Genomic DNA, 18770 nt, shown 5'->3' with positions numbered 1-18770 from the left:
CCGCCCAGATGATGACGCAGAATTTAGGCGCCGCCCGCTCTGCCCAGTCCGAGGCTCCGAGCCGACTAGGAGGTTCCGCTTAATTGTGCCGGACCGAACCTGCCTTTGAGCGGCGTGGGGCCCGGATCTGGTGGGCACTGAGGGCCCAGGGCGTTGAGGAAGCCGAGGTCGCGGGACCGGCGCTTTCCTCCGTGTCCTGCCGCACCCCTGGTGCTAGCAGCGTTCTCCGGGCGGAGAAGGTGAGCGCCAAAACGTGGCCGCGTCGTTTCCCGCTGAACCTAAGAACAGAGGCCTCTTGATGGAGGCAAGAGAGCGGAGGCTTCTGGGAACTTCGTTTGCACGCCTCAAGTACAGCTGGAGGGTGTTAATAGCTACCTACGTGTATCTACTTCCCTTGTGGCTCAGCTGGTAAAGAATCCTCCTGCAATGAGGGAGACATGGGTTCGATCCCTGGGTTCGGAAGATCCCCTGGAGAAGGAAAAGGTTACCCACTCCAGTATTCTGGCCTGGAGAATCCCATGGGCTGTACAAGTCGATGGTGTCGCAAAGAGTCGGACACGACTGAGCGACTTTCACATCACGTGTATCTGCCACATGCCTTGATTCGCATTCTTGGAGTAAAGGCAGGTGGAGAAAGCTTGGAGAGGAAAGTTGCCACGAATGAATACTGGGGAGAATTAGGAAGAGCCGAAAATCGGTGAAGTAGGACAACTGAGGAGAAGGCAATGGCACCCCCCTCCAGTACTCTTGCCTGGAAAATCCCATTGATGGAGGAGGCTGGTAGGCTGCAGTCCATGGGGTCGCTAAGAGTCGGATACGACTGAGTGACTTCACTTTCACTTTTCATGCATTGGAGAAGGAAATGGCAACCCACTCCAGTGTTCTTGCCTGGAGAATCTCAGGGACTGGGGAGCCTGGTGGGCTGCCGTCCCTGGGGTCGCACAGAGTCGGACACCACTGAAGTGACTTAGCAGCAGCAGTAGCAGGACAACTGAAACAGAAAGATGTGGGACTCATTCTCTACCTACTCTCCCATGAGACAGTATCCTTAAGGTTTTTCTATTGCTTAGCTTCAGCCACATGTCGTGAGCGACACCAGACTTCTCCTTACTACAAATTGATGAATTTTCCATTTTTTGAGCTGAAAGATCAAGTTAGTTCCCATTACATCGGCACTGTTCACCTCTACTTCTCCCTCAATAAATTAATAGTAAGTTAACAGGTCAGCCACACGTGTGCAAGAAGGTTAAGCATTTCTTTGTAAAAAAATAATGTTTTCTTTTGTGTACATTAAGTATGTACACAGGGAACCAGTTTTCCCCAGTGCCAGAGCTACGGGTTCTCTTGATTCTGCTAACAGATTTTTGAGAATGTGAAATACTTTACTGTGCCAAACGCTGTTTGAGGTATTTTATAAGTCTAAATGTATTAGATATGCATAAGAACTCAAGCAAACAAGCCTCAGCTCACTACGTTGTGCTTAGCCTTAACTTTGTCACAGAGGTTCTTCCCTAATATATTTGATATCAATTCTGGTGTTGAATAGGATTGTTTGTTCTGAATGGAGGTCTCAAAAATTGCCAAGAGCAATGTGCCCAGAGTCACATTAGTTTTCATTATCAATAATACACAAAATTTGACTAATAATTTTTAAATAAGCATTGTCTTTGAATCATGGATCATTTTTCCTTTCCTGGCTGTTACATCAAAAATTTGCAGAACATTCATTCAATGAAGAATTTTGAATCTCTACCTGTATATACCAGCTTGAGTGTAAAACATTAGACTCAATTCCTGTCTTATCCCAAAGGAGCTAAGAGGTACATATAAACCCATTTAAACAAATCTATAGTGTCACTTGCTTTGGAGGATGTGGATTTATTTATTCCGAAGCTTGACTGCACATTAAAATCACCTGGAAAGCTTTAACAACCACTGATACCTGTATCCTAAGCCCAGATATTCACATGTAATTGCTCTGGGGTATGATTTGGGCATCCTGCTTAAAATCTCCCTGCCTCATTCTAATGTACAACCAAGATTGAGAACTACTGATTTCTTCGTTCAGCAAAAACATTAAGGGAACCCTTCTATGTGCCATGTAAGGGAACAAGAGTGAATAAGAATGAAATTATTCCTGCTAACGTCACAGTGACCCAGTTGCCATTGGACTACCTTTTTAGTCTTTACCTCATTCTCACTCTTCTCTGATGTTTAAGATGCTCATCCCCTCCTTCCTTTGTAAAAGTTTAGCCCTCTCTTGGCTTCTGAATATCACGTTTCAGGTTTATTCCTTCCAGCTCCAAAGTTCATCTTGCTGTCTCCTTTATATTCAAATTTTTTCTCCCTTTTACTTAAATGTTGGCACTTTTAATGATTTCTACACAATATGGTACCCATAAGTACTTTGTCCATGTTTCTAGTTTCAGCATATTACCTAGAGGTTCACTTCAGTTGCTCAGTGCAACCCTTTAAGGCCCCATGGACTGCAGCACTCCAGGCTTCCCTGTCCATCACCAACTCAAACTCATATCCATCAAGTCGGTGATACCATCCAAGCCATCTCATCCTCTGTTGTCCCCTTCTCCTGCCTTCAATCTTTCCCAGCATCAGGGTCTTTTTCAGAGTCAGTTCTTCACATCAGGTGGCCAAAGTATTGGAGTTTCAGCTTCAGCATCAGTCCTTCCAATGAATATTCAGGACTGATTTCCTTTCACATGGACTTGTTTGATCTCCTTGAAGTCCAAGAGTCTTCAACACCACAGTTCAAAAGCATTCATTCATCGGCACTCAGCTTTCTTTATACTCCAACTCACACATCCATACATGACTACTGGAAAAACCATAGCTTTGTTGGCAAAGTAATGTCTGCTTTTTAATATGCTGTCTAAGTTGGTCATATCTTTTCTTCCAAGGAGCAAGCATCTTTTTAATTGCATGGTTGCAGTCACCACCTGCAGTGATTTTGGAGCCCAAGAAAATAAAGTCTCTCACTGTTTCCATTATTTCCCCATCAATTTGCCATGAAGTGATGGGACTGGATGCTGTGATCTTCGTTTTCTGAATGTTGAGTTTTAAGCCAACTTTTTCACTCTCTTCTTTCACCTTCATCAAGAGGCTTTTTAGTTCTTCACTTTCTGCCATTAGGGTGCTGTCATCTGCATATCGAGGTTATTGATATTTCTCCTGGCAATCTTGGTTCCAGCTTGTGCTTCATCCAGCCCAGCATTTCACATGATGTATTCTGCATGTAAGTTAAATAAGCAGGGTGACAATATACAGCCTTGACGGACTCCTTTCCCAATTTGGAACCAGTCTGTTGTTCCATGTTCAGTTCCAACTTGACCTGCATACATATTCTCAGGAGGCAGGTAAGGTGGTCTGGTTTTCCCGTCTCTTAAAGAATTTTCCACAGTTTATTGTGATCCACACAGTCAAAGGCTTTGGCATAGTCAATAAAGCAGAAGTAGATGTTTTTCTGGAACTTTCTTTTTCAATGACCGAATGGATATTGACAGTTTGATCTCTGGTTTAACCTAGAGGTTAAAGACTCTCAATCTGTATCTCTAGCTTTTTCTTAAGAACCATATGTATATACCCCATATGAGGCATCACCACCTGGAAATCAGCTAAGTACCTCTTTGATGTGTCCAAGCATCGACTCATGTTTCCCTGCCAAAGCCTGTCCGTTCTTCCTTCTGGTTCTCTGTCTCATTGATTGGAATTGCCATCCACCAGGCTCTAAATCCAAAAATGTTGACATCATCCTAATATTCTCTCTCTGCACATATAACTCGTGCTGTCATCAGGTGATTTCCAACCCTTAAATGTCTTGCTAGTTTATTTTTATTTCTAAAGAGCTCCTAAATGCATTCTCTTTCCTCTTTCCTCACTCCTAGACTCCCAGATCAGATACTCATTACACATGGCTTGGTCTACTACAGTGGCATCCTTACTAGTATTTTATCAACACCCCTAAACCCTCCAGTGAAATCTTTCCAAGTCAGAAATCTGATCGTGCTTCATTTCCCTGCTAAATTCTTTTCAATTATAACTAGTGTACAAGGAGAGACAAACAACTTACACAAGAATACATGCCCATGGAAGTATGTCACATGCACACGTTAACATGTTGAGTGCACATGTAAAAATTACCCACAGAGCAGGAAAAGTGTCTGAGAACCAAGGCCCTAGAGTATAAATCTAAAAAGTCTTAACCTGGTGTATAAAGCCCATTAACTTGTAGGCACTCTCATATCCTGTCTAGTTACAGCTCAAGCAGTGCTGAACTATTCATTGTTCACTGAAAACATCAAGCATTTTCATGCTGCTCTGGAGTTCTTTGTACTGTTCTCTGTAACTGGACACTTCCCCAACTTCACTGACTCCTCTTGGCAGTTATTTCTACAACGCTGAAATTGTGTCTGAGTGTGTGTATTAGCCTTATTGTATAAGTTTGTTTAATACATTTTTAAAGACACCAAAAATATTTTCATCTGTGTTCTCAGCATATAGCAGGAAATTAATCTTTATTGAATGGAAAAAAATAAGATCAACTGGGATTCCAAGAAGATTGTTGGGGTCCTCAGGATGGGGAATTAAGAATACAGGGACTATGAGCCGATGAAGATGAGCTCAAGGTTTAATTAAAGGTACCACTTAGTTGACACACCCACCTCTAAATGTTTATTGTTTAGATGATAAATGGTGATAAACTAATAAACAGTGATCAGTAAAACTAGTTTATCTTATTCCACCTGTACATTCTACCTAAGGAGATTAAATTATTAGTTTATGTTTAGGTTATATCAATACTTTCAGATTTAGCCAACCAAAAAATTTCATGGTGAGCAATTAGACTTTTCTAAAGTTGGCCAGTATTTGTTTTTAAATTACTAAGGCCAAAATTGGAATTAGTAAGCAGCCAACACTATGAAATGATAAGTACCGTACGGCAACTGTAAAACACTTAGAAATTACCTAATTTAATCACTTGTCCCTCTGGGTATAATAGTGATTTACTATGCAGCTATGTGATTACAACTGAGATTTTCATGAAACAATGTTCACAAAACATTTAAATGTTTAAAAATATAATTAAAAGTTTGTTTGCCTTCTGATTCAAATAAAAAGAATGGAATTTGAGAATAAGAATAAACATTAAACGTACCAGTATGTCTTTTAAAATACTCGGTACTTAAGCTGTTCTGTTACTACCATTTAACTTTTCTGGATAAAAAAGGGTATTTCAAAGTGCCAGACATACTTAGTACTATATATGAATTAATTCAATCAAATTTCTTGGTTAAATCAATGCCAAACGAAGTAAAATGGAAAAACTAACATGGAAAATAATAACATGTATTCTAGGAAAACATCTTTTAGTTTTCTACATCCTGAGCACTTATTAATTTGAGCAGAAACTGTTACTATAGTCAATTAAGTATAAAATTCAAAACTGTTAGTTTTTGACTTGAACAAGCATAATTTATATAAAATATAAACGTTTTAATTTCACAGTGTGCTAAAAGCTATCCATGACGTATAAATAAAGTCAGAATTCTGTAGTATCCTATTCAATACTGTGAAAAGAAACTAAGATTCCTAAGCCTACAAAACCTAATGAAAAATTCATGTTCCTGGCAATTGAAATTGTAAGAATGATGGGATTCAAGTGAAAGTGCTTCCTCCATGCAAACTAATTGTCTTTTTCAGATTTGAAATAAATCTGTTTTCATGAAGAGTGACTACATACAAACTACAACATGTCAAGAAAGAAGAAAAGATCCAATAGAAATGTTTCATTCTGGGCAGCTGGTAAAAATCTGTGCCCCAATGGTGCGATATTCAAAGTAAGTGTTGTTAAATGGTTAATGAGCCTAGGTGTGATTTCCTTTTTATGCTCTGACTTTTTATTTTATTTTTTTATTTTTTTTTAATTTTATTTTATTTTTAAACTTTACAATATTGTATTAAGACCACCCCGCCACATGGATCTTCAAATGCCTAGCTTTGGGACTAGGATACAGGCTTGAGTCCTGATGCTATTACCTGCCTGGCATATGTATGATCTAAGTGGTCACAGTATTTGTCTTTTTAAGACTGGCTTATTTCACTGAGCATAATATCTCAAGGTTCACCCATGTGTTTCTTCCTTTTTAAGAATGAATAATATTCCATTGTGTGTATATATTACATTTTATTTATCCATTCATTCATTCAGCCCAGCTTGAGTTGCTTCCATCTTTTGACTCTTGGGAATAATGCTTCTATGAACACGGATATATAAATATCTTTTTGAGACCTTGCTTTTTGTTCTTTGGGGTATTTGCCCAGAAGTGGAATTGCTAGATTATGTGGCAATTCTGTTTTTAATTTTGGGGGAATTGCCCTGCTGTTTACTATAGTAGCTACACCGTTTCAGTGCACAAGAGTTTCAGCAGTGCGCGAGAGTTTCAGTTTCTCAGCATTCTCCTCAACACTTACTGTTTTGGGAGGTTGTTGTTATTGTTTTAATAGTCATCCTAATGAATGTGAATTATCTCGTTGTGGTTTTTATTTGTGTTTTTCTAGTGATGTTAAACATCTTTTCCTGTGCTCATTGGCCATTTGGGTATCTTCTTGGGAGAAATCTCTTCAAACCCTTTGCCCATTTTTTAATCAAGATTGTTTGGTTTTTTGTTGTCCCAGTTTTGATTGCTCTTGAGTTTTAAGAGCTCTTTATATTTTATAGACAGATCTTTTGTCCGACAGGTGGCTTAAATATGTGTTCTCCTGGCATGTAGCTTGTCTTTTCATTTTCTTACCATGTCTTTTGCAGAGCAAAAGTTTTTACTTACTGATGAAGTCCATCTTATCAATATTTCCTTTTGCAGATTGTACTTTTGTTTTCAAGTATAAGAAATCTTTATGTAGCTCTAGATATTAAAGATTGTGTCCTACTTTTTTTCTTAAAGTCTTCTAGTTTACGTTTTACATTTAAGTTCATAATTCCTCATTTCTATGGAAGTGTGAGACATAGGCTCAGTTTGGTTGGTTTATTGTTTTTGCTGACAGTTGTCTGTTCCAGCAGCATTTGTTGAAAAGGCTGTCTTTCCATTATTGAATTACTTTTGCATCTTTATCAAAACTCAGCTGAGCATGTTTATATGGTTCTTTTTCTGCAGTCTCTGGTCTGCTGATCTATGTGTCCCTCTACCAGTACCACACAGTCTTGATTACTGTCAGTTCAGTTCAGTTCAGTCCAGTCGCTCAGTCGTGTCCATCTCTTTGCGACCCCATGAACCACAGCACGCCAGGCCTCCCTGTCCATCACCAACTCCTGGAGTCCACCCAAAGCCGTGTGCGTTGTGTCGGTGATGCCATCCAACCATCTCATCCTCTGTGGTTCCCTTCTCCTCCTGCCCTCAATCTTTCCCAGCATCAGGGTCTTTTCAAATGAGTCGGCTCTTCACATCAGGTGGCCAAAGTATTGGAATTTCAGCTTCAACATCAGTCCTTCCAGTGAACACCCAGGACTGATCTCCTTTAGGATGGACTGATTGGATCTCCTTGCAGTCCAAGGGACTCTCAAGAGTCTTCTCCAACACCACAGTTCAAAAGCATCAATTCTTTGGTGCTCAGCTTTCTTTATAGTCCAATTCTTACATCCATACATGACTACTGGAAAAACCATAGCCTTGACTAGATGGACCTTTGTTGGCAAAGTAATGTCTCTGCTTTTTAATATGCTGTGTAGGTTGATCATAACTTTCCTTCCAAGGAGTAAGCATCTTTTAATTTCATGGCTGCAGTCACCATCTGCAGTGATTTTAGAGCCCAGAAAAATAAAGTCAGCCACTGTTTCCCCATCTATTTTCCATGAAGTGATGGGACGGGATGCCATGATCTTAGTTTTCTGAATGCTGAGCTTTAAGCCAACTTTTTCACTCTCTTCTTTCACTTTCATCAAGAGGCTCTTTAGTTCCTCTTCACTTTCTGCCATAAGGGTGGTGTCATCTGCATATCTGAGGTTATTGATATTTCTCCTGGCAATCTTGATTCCAGCTTGTGCTTCCTCCAGCCCAGCGTTTCTCATGATGTACTCTGCATAGAAGTTAAATAAGCAATATACAGCCTTGACGTACTCCTTTTCCTATTTGGAACCAGTCTGTTGTTCCTTGTCCAGTTCTAACGGTTGCTTCCTGACCTGCATATAGGTTTCTCAAGAGGCAGGTCAGGTGGTCTGATATTCCCATCTCTTTCAGAATTTTCCACAGTTTATTGTAATAAATCTTGAAATTAAGTAATCTGATAAATCCCACTTTTCTTTTTCAAAATTGTTTTAGCTGTTTAGTGCCTTTCCAAATGAATTTTAGGATGATCTTTTCTCTACCTACAAAAAAAATCTTAGTGGAATTTTCATAAGAATTGTATTAAATATGCATATCAATTTGGGGAGAATTGAACTCCTTGTGTTGAGTCTCCTTATGAACACAGTATCTCTCCATTTATTTAGATCTTCTTTGATTTCCTTCATTAGTGTTAAGTGTTATACAGTTTTCAGCATACAAATTCTGTCCATATTTTGTAAGGCTTACATTCAGTTATTATACTTTTAATTTTGGTGTTCATGTGTCCATTGCTGGTATATAGAAGTAAAATTGCTTTTTGTGTTTTATTCTTACATTCTGTGAATTTGCTGTGTTTACTTATTGCTTCTAGGAGGTTCCTCATATAAATTCCTTAGGATTATCTAAGTAGACAGTTATGTCACTTGCAAATAGTGATAGTTTTACTTCTTCCTTTCTATCTGATGCCTTTTATTTCACTTTCATGCCTCATTGCACTGCCTAAAGTTCCAACACTGTGCTGAATAAGAATGATGAGAGCAGACATCTTTCCCTTGTTCTTGATCTGGCGGGGAAGTATTCTTTCACCTTTAAGTATAATATGAAGTATAGAATTTTTTGTGGATGTTCCTCATAGGGTTGAGAAAGTTCCCTCTATTCCTGTTTTTCTGGGAGGTTTTAGTTTTTAATCCGAATGTTGTTTTGTCAAGTGCTTTTTCTGCATCAGTTGATACAGTCATGTGATTTTTTTTTTCTCTAGCCTGTTAATATGGTGGATTACAGTGCTTGATTCTGAATATTGAAACTTGTGCTCTAACTAGCTTTTTCTGATACCACCACAGCAGGGGAAGGATGGGAAAGCACCACCTCATTACTCTCAGGTAGAGATAGAAGTCTAGGTTTTCCACTTGGTCTCCTTTGACACCCCAGGGGCATAAGGCTCCTCATTACCGTTGAGCAGGGCTAAGAGTTCCAGCTCCCCATGCAGTGGGTGGCCTGGTAACTGCTGAGCAATGACGAAAGGCCTGGCTCTTCACTAGGCATTCTCTGACACTGTTCCTGGGGTGAGGGAGAAGGGTGTCTTGCTGCTGCACTGTTGGTGTGGAATTCCAGGCTCCCCACTTGGTCTCCACTGGTAGCCTCCTTGTTTCTGGCCAGCAAGGATTAAAGTCCCAGTTTCCTACCTGGCATTCTCTAACACCACCGTGGAGGGGTGTTAGAGAACATTGTGACAGCTTTGGAAGGCTAGAAGTCGAGGCTCCCCACTGGAGCTTTGCTTGTGGAGGTGCAGGCCACAAATTTTTCTCTGGTGTTGGGCTAGAGTAAAATCATCATTATTTAAAAGCTTGCTAGGCTGCCCCCTTCTTGGTCCTTGGGGTAAAATTAGCAGGCTTTTGCTGGGGCTGTTTTTGTCTGCATCCATTGCTGCTTCCAGGTTGCCAGCTTCTTCAGTTTCAAACCTAGGATATTTGAGGGAAAAACAAAACTCGGATAACTCACCATTGTCATTCCTTAGGTCCTGCTCAAGGTCACTAGCCTGTCTGCTCTCTTCTCTCCCCTTTCGGAGTTTGCTTATGTTTGTTTTGTATATAATATCCAGAGTTTTTAGTTACACTAAGCAGGAGGAATAGGAAGAGTACATCTACTGCATCTTTCCGTAGCAGAACTTTAATAAATATTTAATGAATAACTAAACTCTGAAGAACGTAGGGTTATCATGCTTTCTGAATGCCTAATTAAAGTTTTATATGCTCACAGGTTGTCTTTCAGAACACTAGTCAGAAAATACGATTGTGATCTGTGCTATACACCAATGATAGTTGCTGCTGATTTTGTCAGATCTGCAAAAGCCAGAGACAGTGAATTTACCACAAATCAAGGTACGTGAAAGCCAGAGTTTGCTGTCTTTGTAAAACTTAAAAAACAAAACAACAACAAAAAAAACTCAACACTCTTGTCTAATCAGACAACAGAATTCAGAGAGCTTACTTTAAGATCTTTCGGTTTTCTATAAATGTTTAATAAGTTTTTTACAATGTGTTTTTCCTCAGTGCCTTGTAAACTATGAATAATTTATCAAAGTGTAAGTCAGCCTCCATTCAGGGCCCCATTCTCTCACCTGGCAGATTCCTATCTCACTGCCGCCAGCCTTATCCCATCCCAAACTGTCCTGCAGACAGCTCCAAGTGAGCTCTCTAGAACTTAAATTTGATCATTTCTTTTCCCTAACTCAAAATCTTCCTTAGACCTCTCATCACCTAAAGCAGTGGTTCTCAAAGTGATTTCCCAGACCACTTAGCATCAGCATTATCTGAAAACTCATTAGAAATGGAAATTCTAGACTCCACTCCAAGCCTGCTTAATCAGAATCTCTGGGTATGTCACAAGCAATCTGTGTTTTTAAAAGCTCTTCAGGTGCTTCTGAGCTTGCTAAAGATGGAGAGCCACTGACCTAAAGAGGAAAACTCCAGCATGTGTAGATAATATAAAGTTCTTCATGATCTAGAACACTGAACACATGTTCTGCAGCTTTATCTTCCATCAGTTTTTCTCCATGGCCCACCGACTTTATTCTTCAAAATACTAAGTTATTTTAAGTCCCTGAACATGCCCTAATCTCTCACACTGCTCCACCTAGAGTATCCTTCTTAGTCAGGCCTGTCCCCTTATCCCTGTCTCTTTGGGAAAGGACACTTCATACTTCTTAATGCTCTAAAGTTGTGACCAAGGAACTCTCCTAATCACACTCCATTCATGTCCGTTGCCTAAGCACAGACTTTTTGTTGTACTTAATCATACTGTACTGTGATTTCCTCCTTACGTGTCTGTCTCTCCCACTAGACTATGGGCTTCTTGAAGGTTGGAATTTTTTTCTTGTGGATTTGTATCCTCAGCTTCTAGCCCAGCACTGAAAATATATTTGACAAATAAATGATTGTTAAATTGAAATTTTATAACTCTCGCGTTACGAAGCAGAAAGAATCCTACCTATATCCTCAGGAAAAAGCTTATTCTCCTATCCTCTGATAATCCTGTAAATCAGTAGATTTTCATAGAAATTCTGAGTCAGTGGAACTAGAGCCATAACAAGAAATCTGCATTTTGGTAAATACCCAGTAAATCTCATACAGGTAATCTTAAAAAAAAAAAACCTTTAGAAACGTCAAAATACATCTATTCAAAATCTGTAACATCCAAAGATGAGGGAAATGTGTCCTTTAAAACCTAGAAAAGCTCTGATACATTTGGCTATATTAAAATGTAGACTGTTATATATAAGAAAAGGGCACAGATAATACTCAAAGACAAACTAAAAACTGGAGAAAATAGAATATTTTGATGTTTATGATAGATAGCAGAGCTAATTGTTTTATTTTTAAATTTAAATAATAAAAAGGGAGCAACCAAAAGAAAAATTGCACATAGAGAACTCTGCAAAAAGTATGGAGAGACAGGCTATAAATAAAAAATATGTTGTTACATGTACAGTGTAGGATAAGTTGTAAGGAAACCAGAACTGTCATCCATATTGGTGTATATGTGTATCGGTAAAGTCTTCTAAGAAAATTTTATAGTATCTTTCAAAATGTTAATACCTGCCCAGCAGTTATACTCCTAGGAATTTACTTCATGAATATACTCACAAAAATATGTATGTAAGAGTATCTTCATCGCAACATTGTTTGCAAGAGTCTCAAATAAAAAACAGTCTGTAGTTCACCATCATAGTGGAATATGCACTAAAAACAGGAAAACAGGTCTGCATATAGATCTCAGGTACATCAGGGGAAAACACCATAGGGATAGCAATGTATTTAGAATGTTCACATTTGCTTAAATTTTACAGGTCTTCGTAATGTTTTAGAATGCAGTATAATCTCACCTTTAGGAAAGGAGTCTGTTTGGCAAAAGTGTTATACTTCTTATTTTATCAAATTTTGTACTGTTTGAATTTGTACCAAGTCTAAATTGCATGTAATAATTTAAAATATTTTAAGTTATTTTAATGCTATATTGTTTGAACACATGCTTCTTAGTCTAAAAATAGAATTTTATCCTGTACAAACATTAAAATTTGTTTTCTCATGTGTGTGTGTGTTTCTGTGAATTTTAATGTTGAGCTATTCATTTTATCAGGTGATTGCCCATTGATTGTTCAGTTTGCTGCTAATGATGCAAGACTTTTATCTGATGCTGCTCGTATAGTCTGTCCTTATGCGAATGGAATAGACATTAACTGTGGTTGCCCTCAGAGGTAAAGCTCAAAGAAGTTGGAAGAATTTTCAAAAGATTAGGAAAAACTAGTGAACATGGTAAACTATCATTCTGGTATTCCAAAAACTGAAAAGTAAGGAAGATAGACATAAAGAACTTGGGCTCTAAGAAGCAAGAAAAACTAAGGAAATATTATTTAGAAACACACATGCAAAGATATTTTCTGACGGCTGCAACAGTGTATAGACCCTTGACAAGTTTTTGTCTCACCTCACCACTAGAATTTTTTTATGTGTGGATCTGCCTTGAACCTCATCCATAAGTAGTTATGTGAGACTCTGATGTTTATAACAACCCCTAAAATGTATTTTTACTGCTACTTGCTCCAAGCATTGTGATTCTATGATACGTGATTCTATGATTCAGTTATAAGAATACCTTCTTAAAATTACCTTTTCTTCTTATACTACAGTTACTTGGTTGAGTCTGAGTAACTGAGTGTTGATAGAATGTGCTTAATTTGATGATAATATCCTTACCTCTTGGCACAATACTAGATTATCTGTCAATAATTCAAAATATGTTCAAAGAATGGAGTCAAGGTTTTACATATAGCATAATCCAAATCAGATTAGACATGTTTGTATACTCATTAGTAGAGTTCAGTAAGCTGTTTAGTGGGTGTTGGAATGCTGTAAGCCAAAAATATCTACTCTTAAGATTAATAAAACTTCTTGTTATGTATAATAAACATCACATTTGGAGTTGAAAAAATCTGAAGTAATTACAATTAATTACAAATACTTAAATCTGTTTTGGTTGAATGAACTTTAATTTTTTCACTTGCCAGTGAAAACCATTTCCCCTAAATACTTCTTGATCTGGGAACATATTTTCCTAATCTTGATACACTTAGAAATGTTGGATCTATGAATTTTAAAAATTATGGTTCCATTCCAGATTGCTAGGTAGAGAAATAGATAAATGCACTTACTGTGCTTTTAGAATTGCATCTTCTCTTCCAGTTGTTTACCATTTATTTGTTGTTATGTTTGCTTTATGAAGGTGGGCACTGGCAGAAGGTTATGGAGCTTGCTTAATAAACAAGCCAGAGCTTGTTCGAGACATGGTGAAACAAGTAAGAAATCAAGTGGAAAACCCCAGATTTTCAGTATCTATTAAAATAAGGTAAAGGTAATATTTTAATCTCTTGGTACGATAGTCCGTCCATTACTCAGGAAATAAAAGAATATTCCTTTTGTCTGGAAATGTGGAGATGTCTCCTTTTCGTATGCAGGCATCTGCGTGCATGCTTAGTTGCTTCAGTCATGTATGACTCTTTGTGACTTCATGGACTGTAGCCCACCAGTCTCCTCCTCCATGGGATTCTCCAGGCAAGAATACTGAAGTGGGTTCCCATGCCCTCCTTCAGGGGATCTTCCCGACTCAGTGATCGAACCTGTGTCTCCTATGTCTCCTGCATTGCCAGGTGGATTCTTTAGCCACTGAGCCACCTGGGAAGCCCCACATAGGCATCTAGAATATGAAAATGTTGAAACAAAGATGCTTAGTGAATTAACAGATACCATAATTTTTATTTATAATTCAAAACAATTTCTTCATATTTAACAAAAATTAAAATGTCCCTTTATTATTAAAAAACTCACTCCCAAAAAAAAACACAACTCTTTCCACGTACTATTGAAATAACTAACGCTAAGAAACATTTCTGATACCAAGAGTGGAAAATAGGAATAATATTTGCACTAAAATTTCACATCAAAAATGAAAAATAGTTTTTTGGTGACAGGTTAAAAACATATTTTGATAAATTATAATTCTCCCACTTGTGGATTGGAGCATGCACAGCAAATATTACAATAGCAACTTTCAATGCATCTGTGATAGTACTTTGATGAATCTTGCAGTTATCAAAGCCAAAAAAGAGCCACACTAGGTAACAATTCTTTGTCATCCTGTTATTGCCAATAGTGAAATAGCTAAATTCAAGATCTTGAATGGGATCTGATACCTGAACAAAACTTTAATAGTGGTATGTGGTGATAATATGAACAGCATAGCTAAACTAAATAATGTAGTAGATGAAATAATGTTCTGTTTATTGATATCATTAAGATGTGTGTGCTGTAAAAAGATAGATATGATTTTGAAATTATAGGATCCATGATGACCTTACAAGAACTGTAGATCTCTGTCGAAAGGCTGAAGCAACAGGAGTTTCCTGGATTACAGTCCATGGAAGAACTGTTGAGGAAAGACATCAGCCAGTTCACTATGAGGCCATTAAAATAATTAAGGAAAGTATGTCTATACCTATAGTTGCTAACGGAGACATCAGAAGCTTAAAAGAAGCAGAAAATGTGTGGCATACTACTGGGACAGATGGTAAGAAATAAGTCCTTTGACTTTTTTGTTTTTTAATTAGAAAAATTTTTAAATGGGGGTGGGAGAGTAATGTTAATGTGGTTTTCATTATTTTTCTTTCAAATGGAGCCTATTTTCCTGTTGTACCAATTTAAGCTAAGCAGTTTACTAAAATGTTAATCCTTTGACTTAGGAACAACAGATTATTTTAATTGGAGTGAATTAGTTCAGTTACTTCTCTGCCACCATCTCATCCACTGAGTGACCAGTAGAGCCTACAGAATAGAAATGAGAATTTGTGAATGGAAGAGTGGCTATAGGAGCCAAAGAAACCCCAGACTGCTATGCAGTTTCATTATCCGCCTCAACTTTGGCATATCAAGCCCTGTGATACCTATTGCTAGATGAGAGAATGCAAATAAACTTAACTTCAAGCAAATCCAATTTATAACAATCCAGGTTTACCCTTAAAAAAAAACCCCAAACTAATTTTTAATGTTGAAGTATTTAAAACGTTAAAAAAGAAAGTCTTAAAAGTTGCATTTACACTTCATTGGTTTATAAAAAGTATAAAAATGAATTGTTTAATAAGAATGAAACTAAGGGCATTGTAAAATCTTGTAATAAATTATTTTTTAATATTTTCAGTTTGTTTCATTGAGTTTGACCCCATAACCATGAGTTCTTAATGTGTGGACAAATGAAATATGCTTTAATTTGTAGGTGTGATGGTTGCAAGAGGACTCTTAGCAAACCCGGCCATGTTTGCTGGATATGAGGAAACCCCACTGAAATGCATCTGGGACTGGGTTGACATTGCTCTTGAACTTGGAACTCCCTATATGTGTTTCCATCAACATTTAATGTATATGATGGAAAAGATAACTTCAAGGCAGGAAAAAAGAATATTTAATGCTTTGTCAAGCACATCAGCAGTCTTAGATTATCTTACAGACCATTATGGGATTGACCGGACTTGAATTATTTTCTTTCTTCAATGAAACCATGGAAGGTCACATCTTGGTTTTTACTTTGAATCAGTGACTCTAAAACATTAGTGTAAAAACAATGCCCTGACAGAATTTTTAAAAATCACTCCTGGACCACATCCTCAGAGATTCTGGTTCAGTAGATCTCTAGGATAGACCCAAATTTTAATTTTAAAAAAGATCCTAGGTGTTTCAAACATTGACAGACCTTGCTCTGAATCCTATTATGAATTAAAATGTGAGAATTTTTTTCCTAAAGAAATCACGTTTTTAACATTTTTAAATAAATAAAATTTTTATTTTAATACTAAAAATATGGCTCATATGGTATCCGTTAGTTAACATGAAGTGTTTTAAATGAAAATCAGTGCAGAAAAGTAAGACAGCAAATGGCAACATCTATATGAAATGAAAAGGAAAAAAATTCTGTATAGAATTGCTTTCAGGGCTTAAATTCAAAGTTTAGGTTGGAAAATTAAACTGCTACTTCCTAATTCATGAATTATATACCTTAAGGTATTTGTTTTAAATTGTATGTAACAAATTAATTAGATGTGATGTGTTCTGTAATTTAAAACTAAGGGAGACTTCCCTGATCCAGTAGTTAATACCTCCTTCCAGTGCATGGAGGTGCAGGTTCAATTCCTGGTTGGGAGCCAAGATCTCAACCTTTAATGCCTCGCAGCCATTAAAACTCCAAATGATCTACATCAAAAATAAAAAACCTTTATTAAAAAAAGCTAAGATTCTGTGAAATTCTTTAAATGACATTATATTTGTTACATCTCAAGGCTTCTAAATTCTTAGAAGATTGAGAGCTTGGTAAATATCAGTTCAGTTCAGTTGCTCAGTCGGGTTTGACTCTTTGCTACCCATGAACTTCAGCACGCCAGGCTTCCCTGTCTATCACCAACTCCCAAAGCCTACTCAAACTCATGACCATCACGTCAGTGATGCCATCCAACCATCTCATCCTCTGCCGTCCCCTTCTGTCGCCTTCAATCTTTCCCAGCATCAGGGTCTTTTCCAATGAGTCAGTTCTTCACATCAGGTAGCAAAATATTGGAGTTTCAGCTTCAGCATCAGTCCTGTATATAAATGATACTATTAATTTCTATCTCCTACATCTTAAATATTAAAATTTGGTCAATAGTCTTGAGATAATTACACAGTTGGCCCTTGGTGCTAAAATGTTTTATATATGGGACTTGAGCATCCACAAATTTTGGTACCTGAAAGAGTCCTAGAACCAATGCCCCACAGATACCAAAAGACAACTATGTACTTGAAATATTATTTCCTGGAGAAGAGTAACTAGGTTTTATTTAAAAACCTAATTTTCATAACATTTTTAGTAATGTTATTTTTATGCCTCCCAGCAGTTGAGGATAATTTTAACTTTAGAGTTCCATGGCTTAGGGAATACCCTAGCAGTACAGTGGTTAGTTTTCCCGGCTTTCACCATCAGGTGTGCTGGTTCAGTCTCCTGGTCAGGGAACTAAGATTGTCACAAGCTGAGTGGCATGGCACAGCCAAAAAATTGAAAAAATTTTTTAAAGTTCCATGGTTTGGAGATACTGCTAGTGGAATTTTGTTGGCAGTGAAGGTGCCACTGCAAGAATTACCTCGATTTGTTAAAAACAGTTCTATAATTAAGATAGTGGTCTGTATGACCAACATAAAAACTTATAAGCAGTTATCTAGAACTGGTTGATTAACGAATTTGGGAATATGAGATAAGTCAATTTTAACATAAGCACCCTGTTGTAATATTTTTTAAGGTACACTCTGTGCTTTCATTTTTCAGTTAATGGATTTTTAAAGATAACTGCTTTTCATTAAATATGAGTACCATATTAGCACACAGGGAGTTATAGTCAAAACGTAGTCATTTTTAAATTTGTTAATTAACTCTGAGGTGAATTACCTGTGTTGTGAGGACAATGGCATAATTAGAGTAAGGTGCACAGCGTTTCCAAGGAGCCAGTGTAAAGGGCAAGGAGTTCTAAACGCGCTTAATTTTTTTTTTTCTAAGTCCCTTATGGTTAACCTATGTTGTCTATATTTGTGACAAAGAGAAAACACTGACTCAAATGCGTTTTTATATTCAATAACTACCTCTTATTTTTACCATTTATTTAATGTTCCCAAAATAATCCTCTACAGAATACTTTGATGTGCATTTCTAATATGTTGTTAATATTGGGGGGGGGGGGACTGCCATAATTTGAGTGTATTCACGTAATTTGAATACCCTGAAAAGAGTAATTGAAAAAGTGTACCCATACCCACGGTGTTCTCCTTTCCAGTTAGTCCCCAATCCCTAAAGTGTATTTCCTCTTCCGAGCCCATGGACAAAAGGGGAAACCCTTACAGGCAATGTTGGACGCTACCTACTCCTACATTTTCAGAGAATGCGGCACAATCACCAGATCCTGGCCTTTCTAATATGTAACTTCTAGCTTGTTCCGGCCAACGAAATTGTCCACAGTAAAATACAGACCAGGAAGGAGTGTTTTAACCACGTTCACTAAAATGGCAGCACCCTGTCTAACCCGCCCGCCCCGATGCCATTCTCTTTCGCCGGACCCCACAAGCTCTTTCAAAACGTCGGTTAACCGCACGCCTTCCACCCAAACCACATTTTATTAGAAATGTTAAACTGGCTCCTCAGAAGACGTTGCCCTTGGCAGCCCCTAAGCACCAGATCGAAGAGTCTCCGTCATCCCGTAACTCCATCGCCCAATTAGAAAACAATTAATGCTAATCATCATGTTCGCACCGCCTGGCGCGTCAGCCGGGCCCCACACCCGAGGCCGGAGCTCAGGAAGGGTCCGGCGAGGGTGGCGGT

General features: G+C 37.9%; 2 protein-coding genes across 7 annotated transcripts in view; one reads left to right on the top strand and one right to left on the bottom strand.

Annotated features, from left to right (window-relative positions):
* COG5 (component of oligomeric golgi complex 5) overlaps positions 1 to 1082 on the bottom strand; it is a 278324-nt gene extending 277242 nt beyond the window's left edge. The window contains 2 exon segments of the mRNA XM_027538437.1: positions 3 to 213; positions 1029 to 1082. Coding sequence (XP_027394238.1) covers positions 3 to 213; positions 1029 to 1082 — 265 coding nt within the window.
* Positions 54 to 16658, top strand: DUS4L (dihydrouridine synthase 4 like). 6 transcript variants are annotated; one of them, XM_027539662.1, is made up of 8 exons: positions 150 to 239; positions 4509 to 4652; positions 5716 to 5852; positions 10089 to 10210; positions 12468 to 12585; positions 13611 to 13733; positions 14725 to 14951; positions 15654 to 16658. In XM_027539662.1, the coding sequence occupies exons 3-8, from the start codon at positions 5737 to 5739 to the stop codon at positions 15908 to 15910; spliced, it is 963 nt and encodes a 320-aa protein (XP_027395463.1). In that variant the 5' UTR covers positions 150 to 239; positions 4509 to 4652; positions 5716 to 5736; the 3' UTR covers positions 15911 to 16658. The 6 variants fall into 6 exon arrangements, with proteins under 6 accessions (XP_027395462.1, XP_027395468.1, XP_027395463.1 ...); XM_027539663.1 differs by lacking the exon at positions 150 to 239 and adding an exon at positions 914 to 1210; XM_027539661.1 differs by lacking the exon at positions 4509 to 4652 and having other exon boundaries at positions 54 to 239.
* The last annotated feature ends 2112 nt before the right edge of the window (positions 16659 to 18770 follow it).

The sequence above is a fragment of the Bos indicus x Bos taurus genome, chromosome 4 (assembly GCF_003369695.1).
Source record: "Bos indicus x Bos taurus breed Angus x Brahman F1 hybrid chromosome 4, Bos_hybrid_MaternalHap_v2.0, whole genome shotgun sequence".
In the NCBI taxonomy this organism is placed as follows: domain Eukaryota; kingdom Metazoa; phylum Chordata; class Mammalia; order Artiodactyla; family Bovidae; genus Bos; species Bos indicus x Bos taurus.
Note: the sequence above shows the minus strand (reverse complement) of the source record. Positions and strands in the feature narration are given on the sequence as shown.

Bases quoted from the DNA above. Each gene is read 5' to 3' on its own strand.
- DUS4L (XM_027539661.1), top strand. From the start codon at position 5,737: ATGAAGAGTGACTACATACAAACTACAACATGTCAAGAAAGAAGAAAA. The intron at 12,586-13,610 runs GTAAAGCTCAAA...TGCTTTATGAAG, and splicing joins AACTGTGGTTGCCCTCAGAG to GTGGGCACTGGCAGAAGGTT. The intron at 13,734-14,724 runs GTAAAGGTAATA...TTGAAATTATAG, and splicing joins TCAGTATCTATTAAAATAAG to GATCCATGATGACCTTACAA.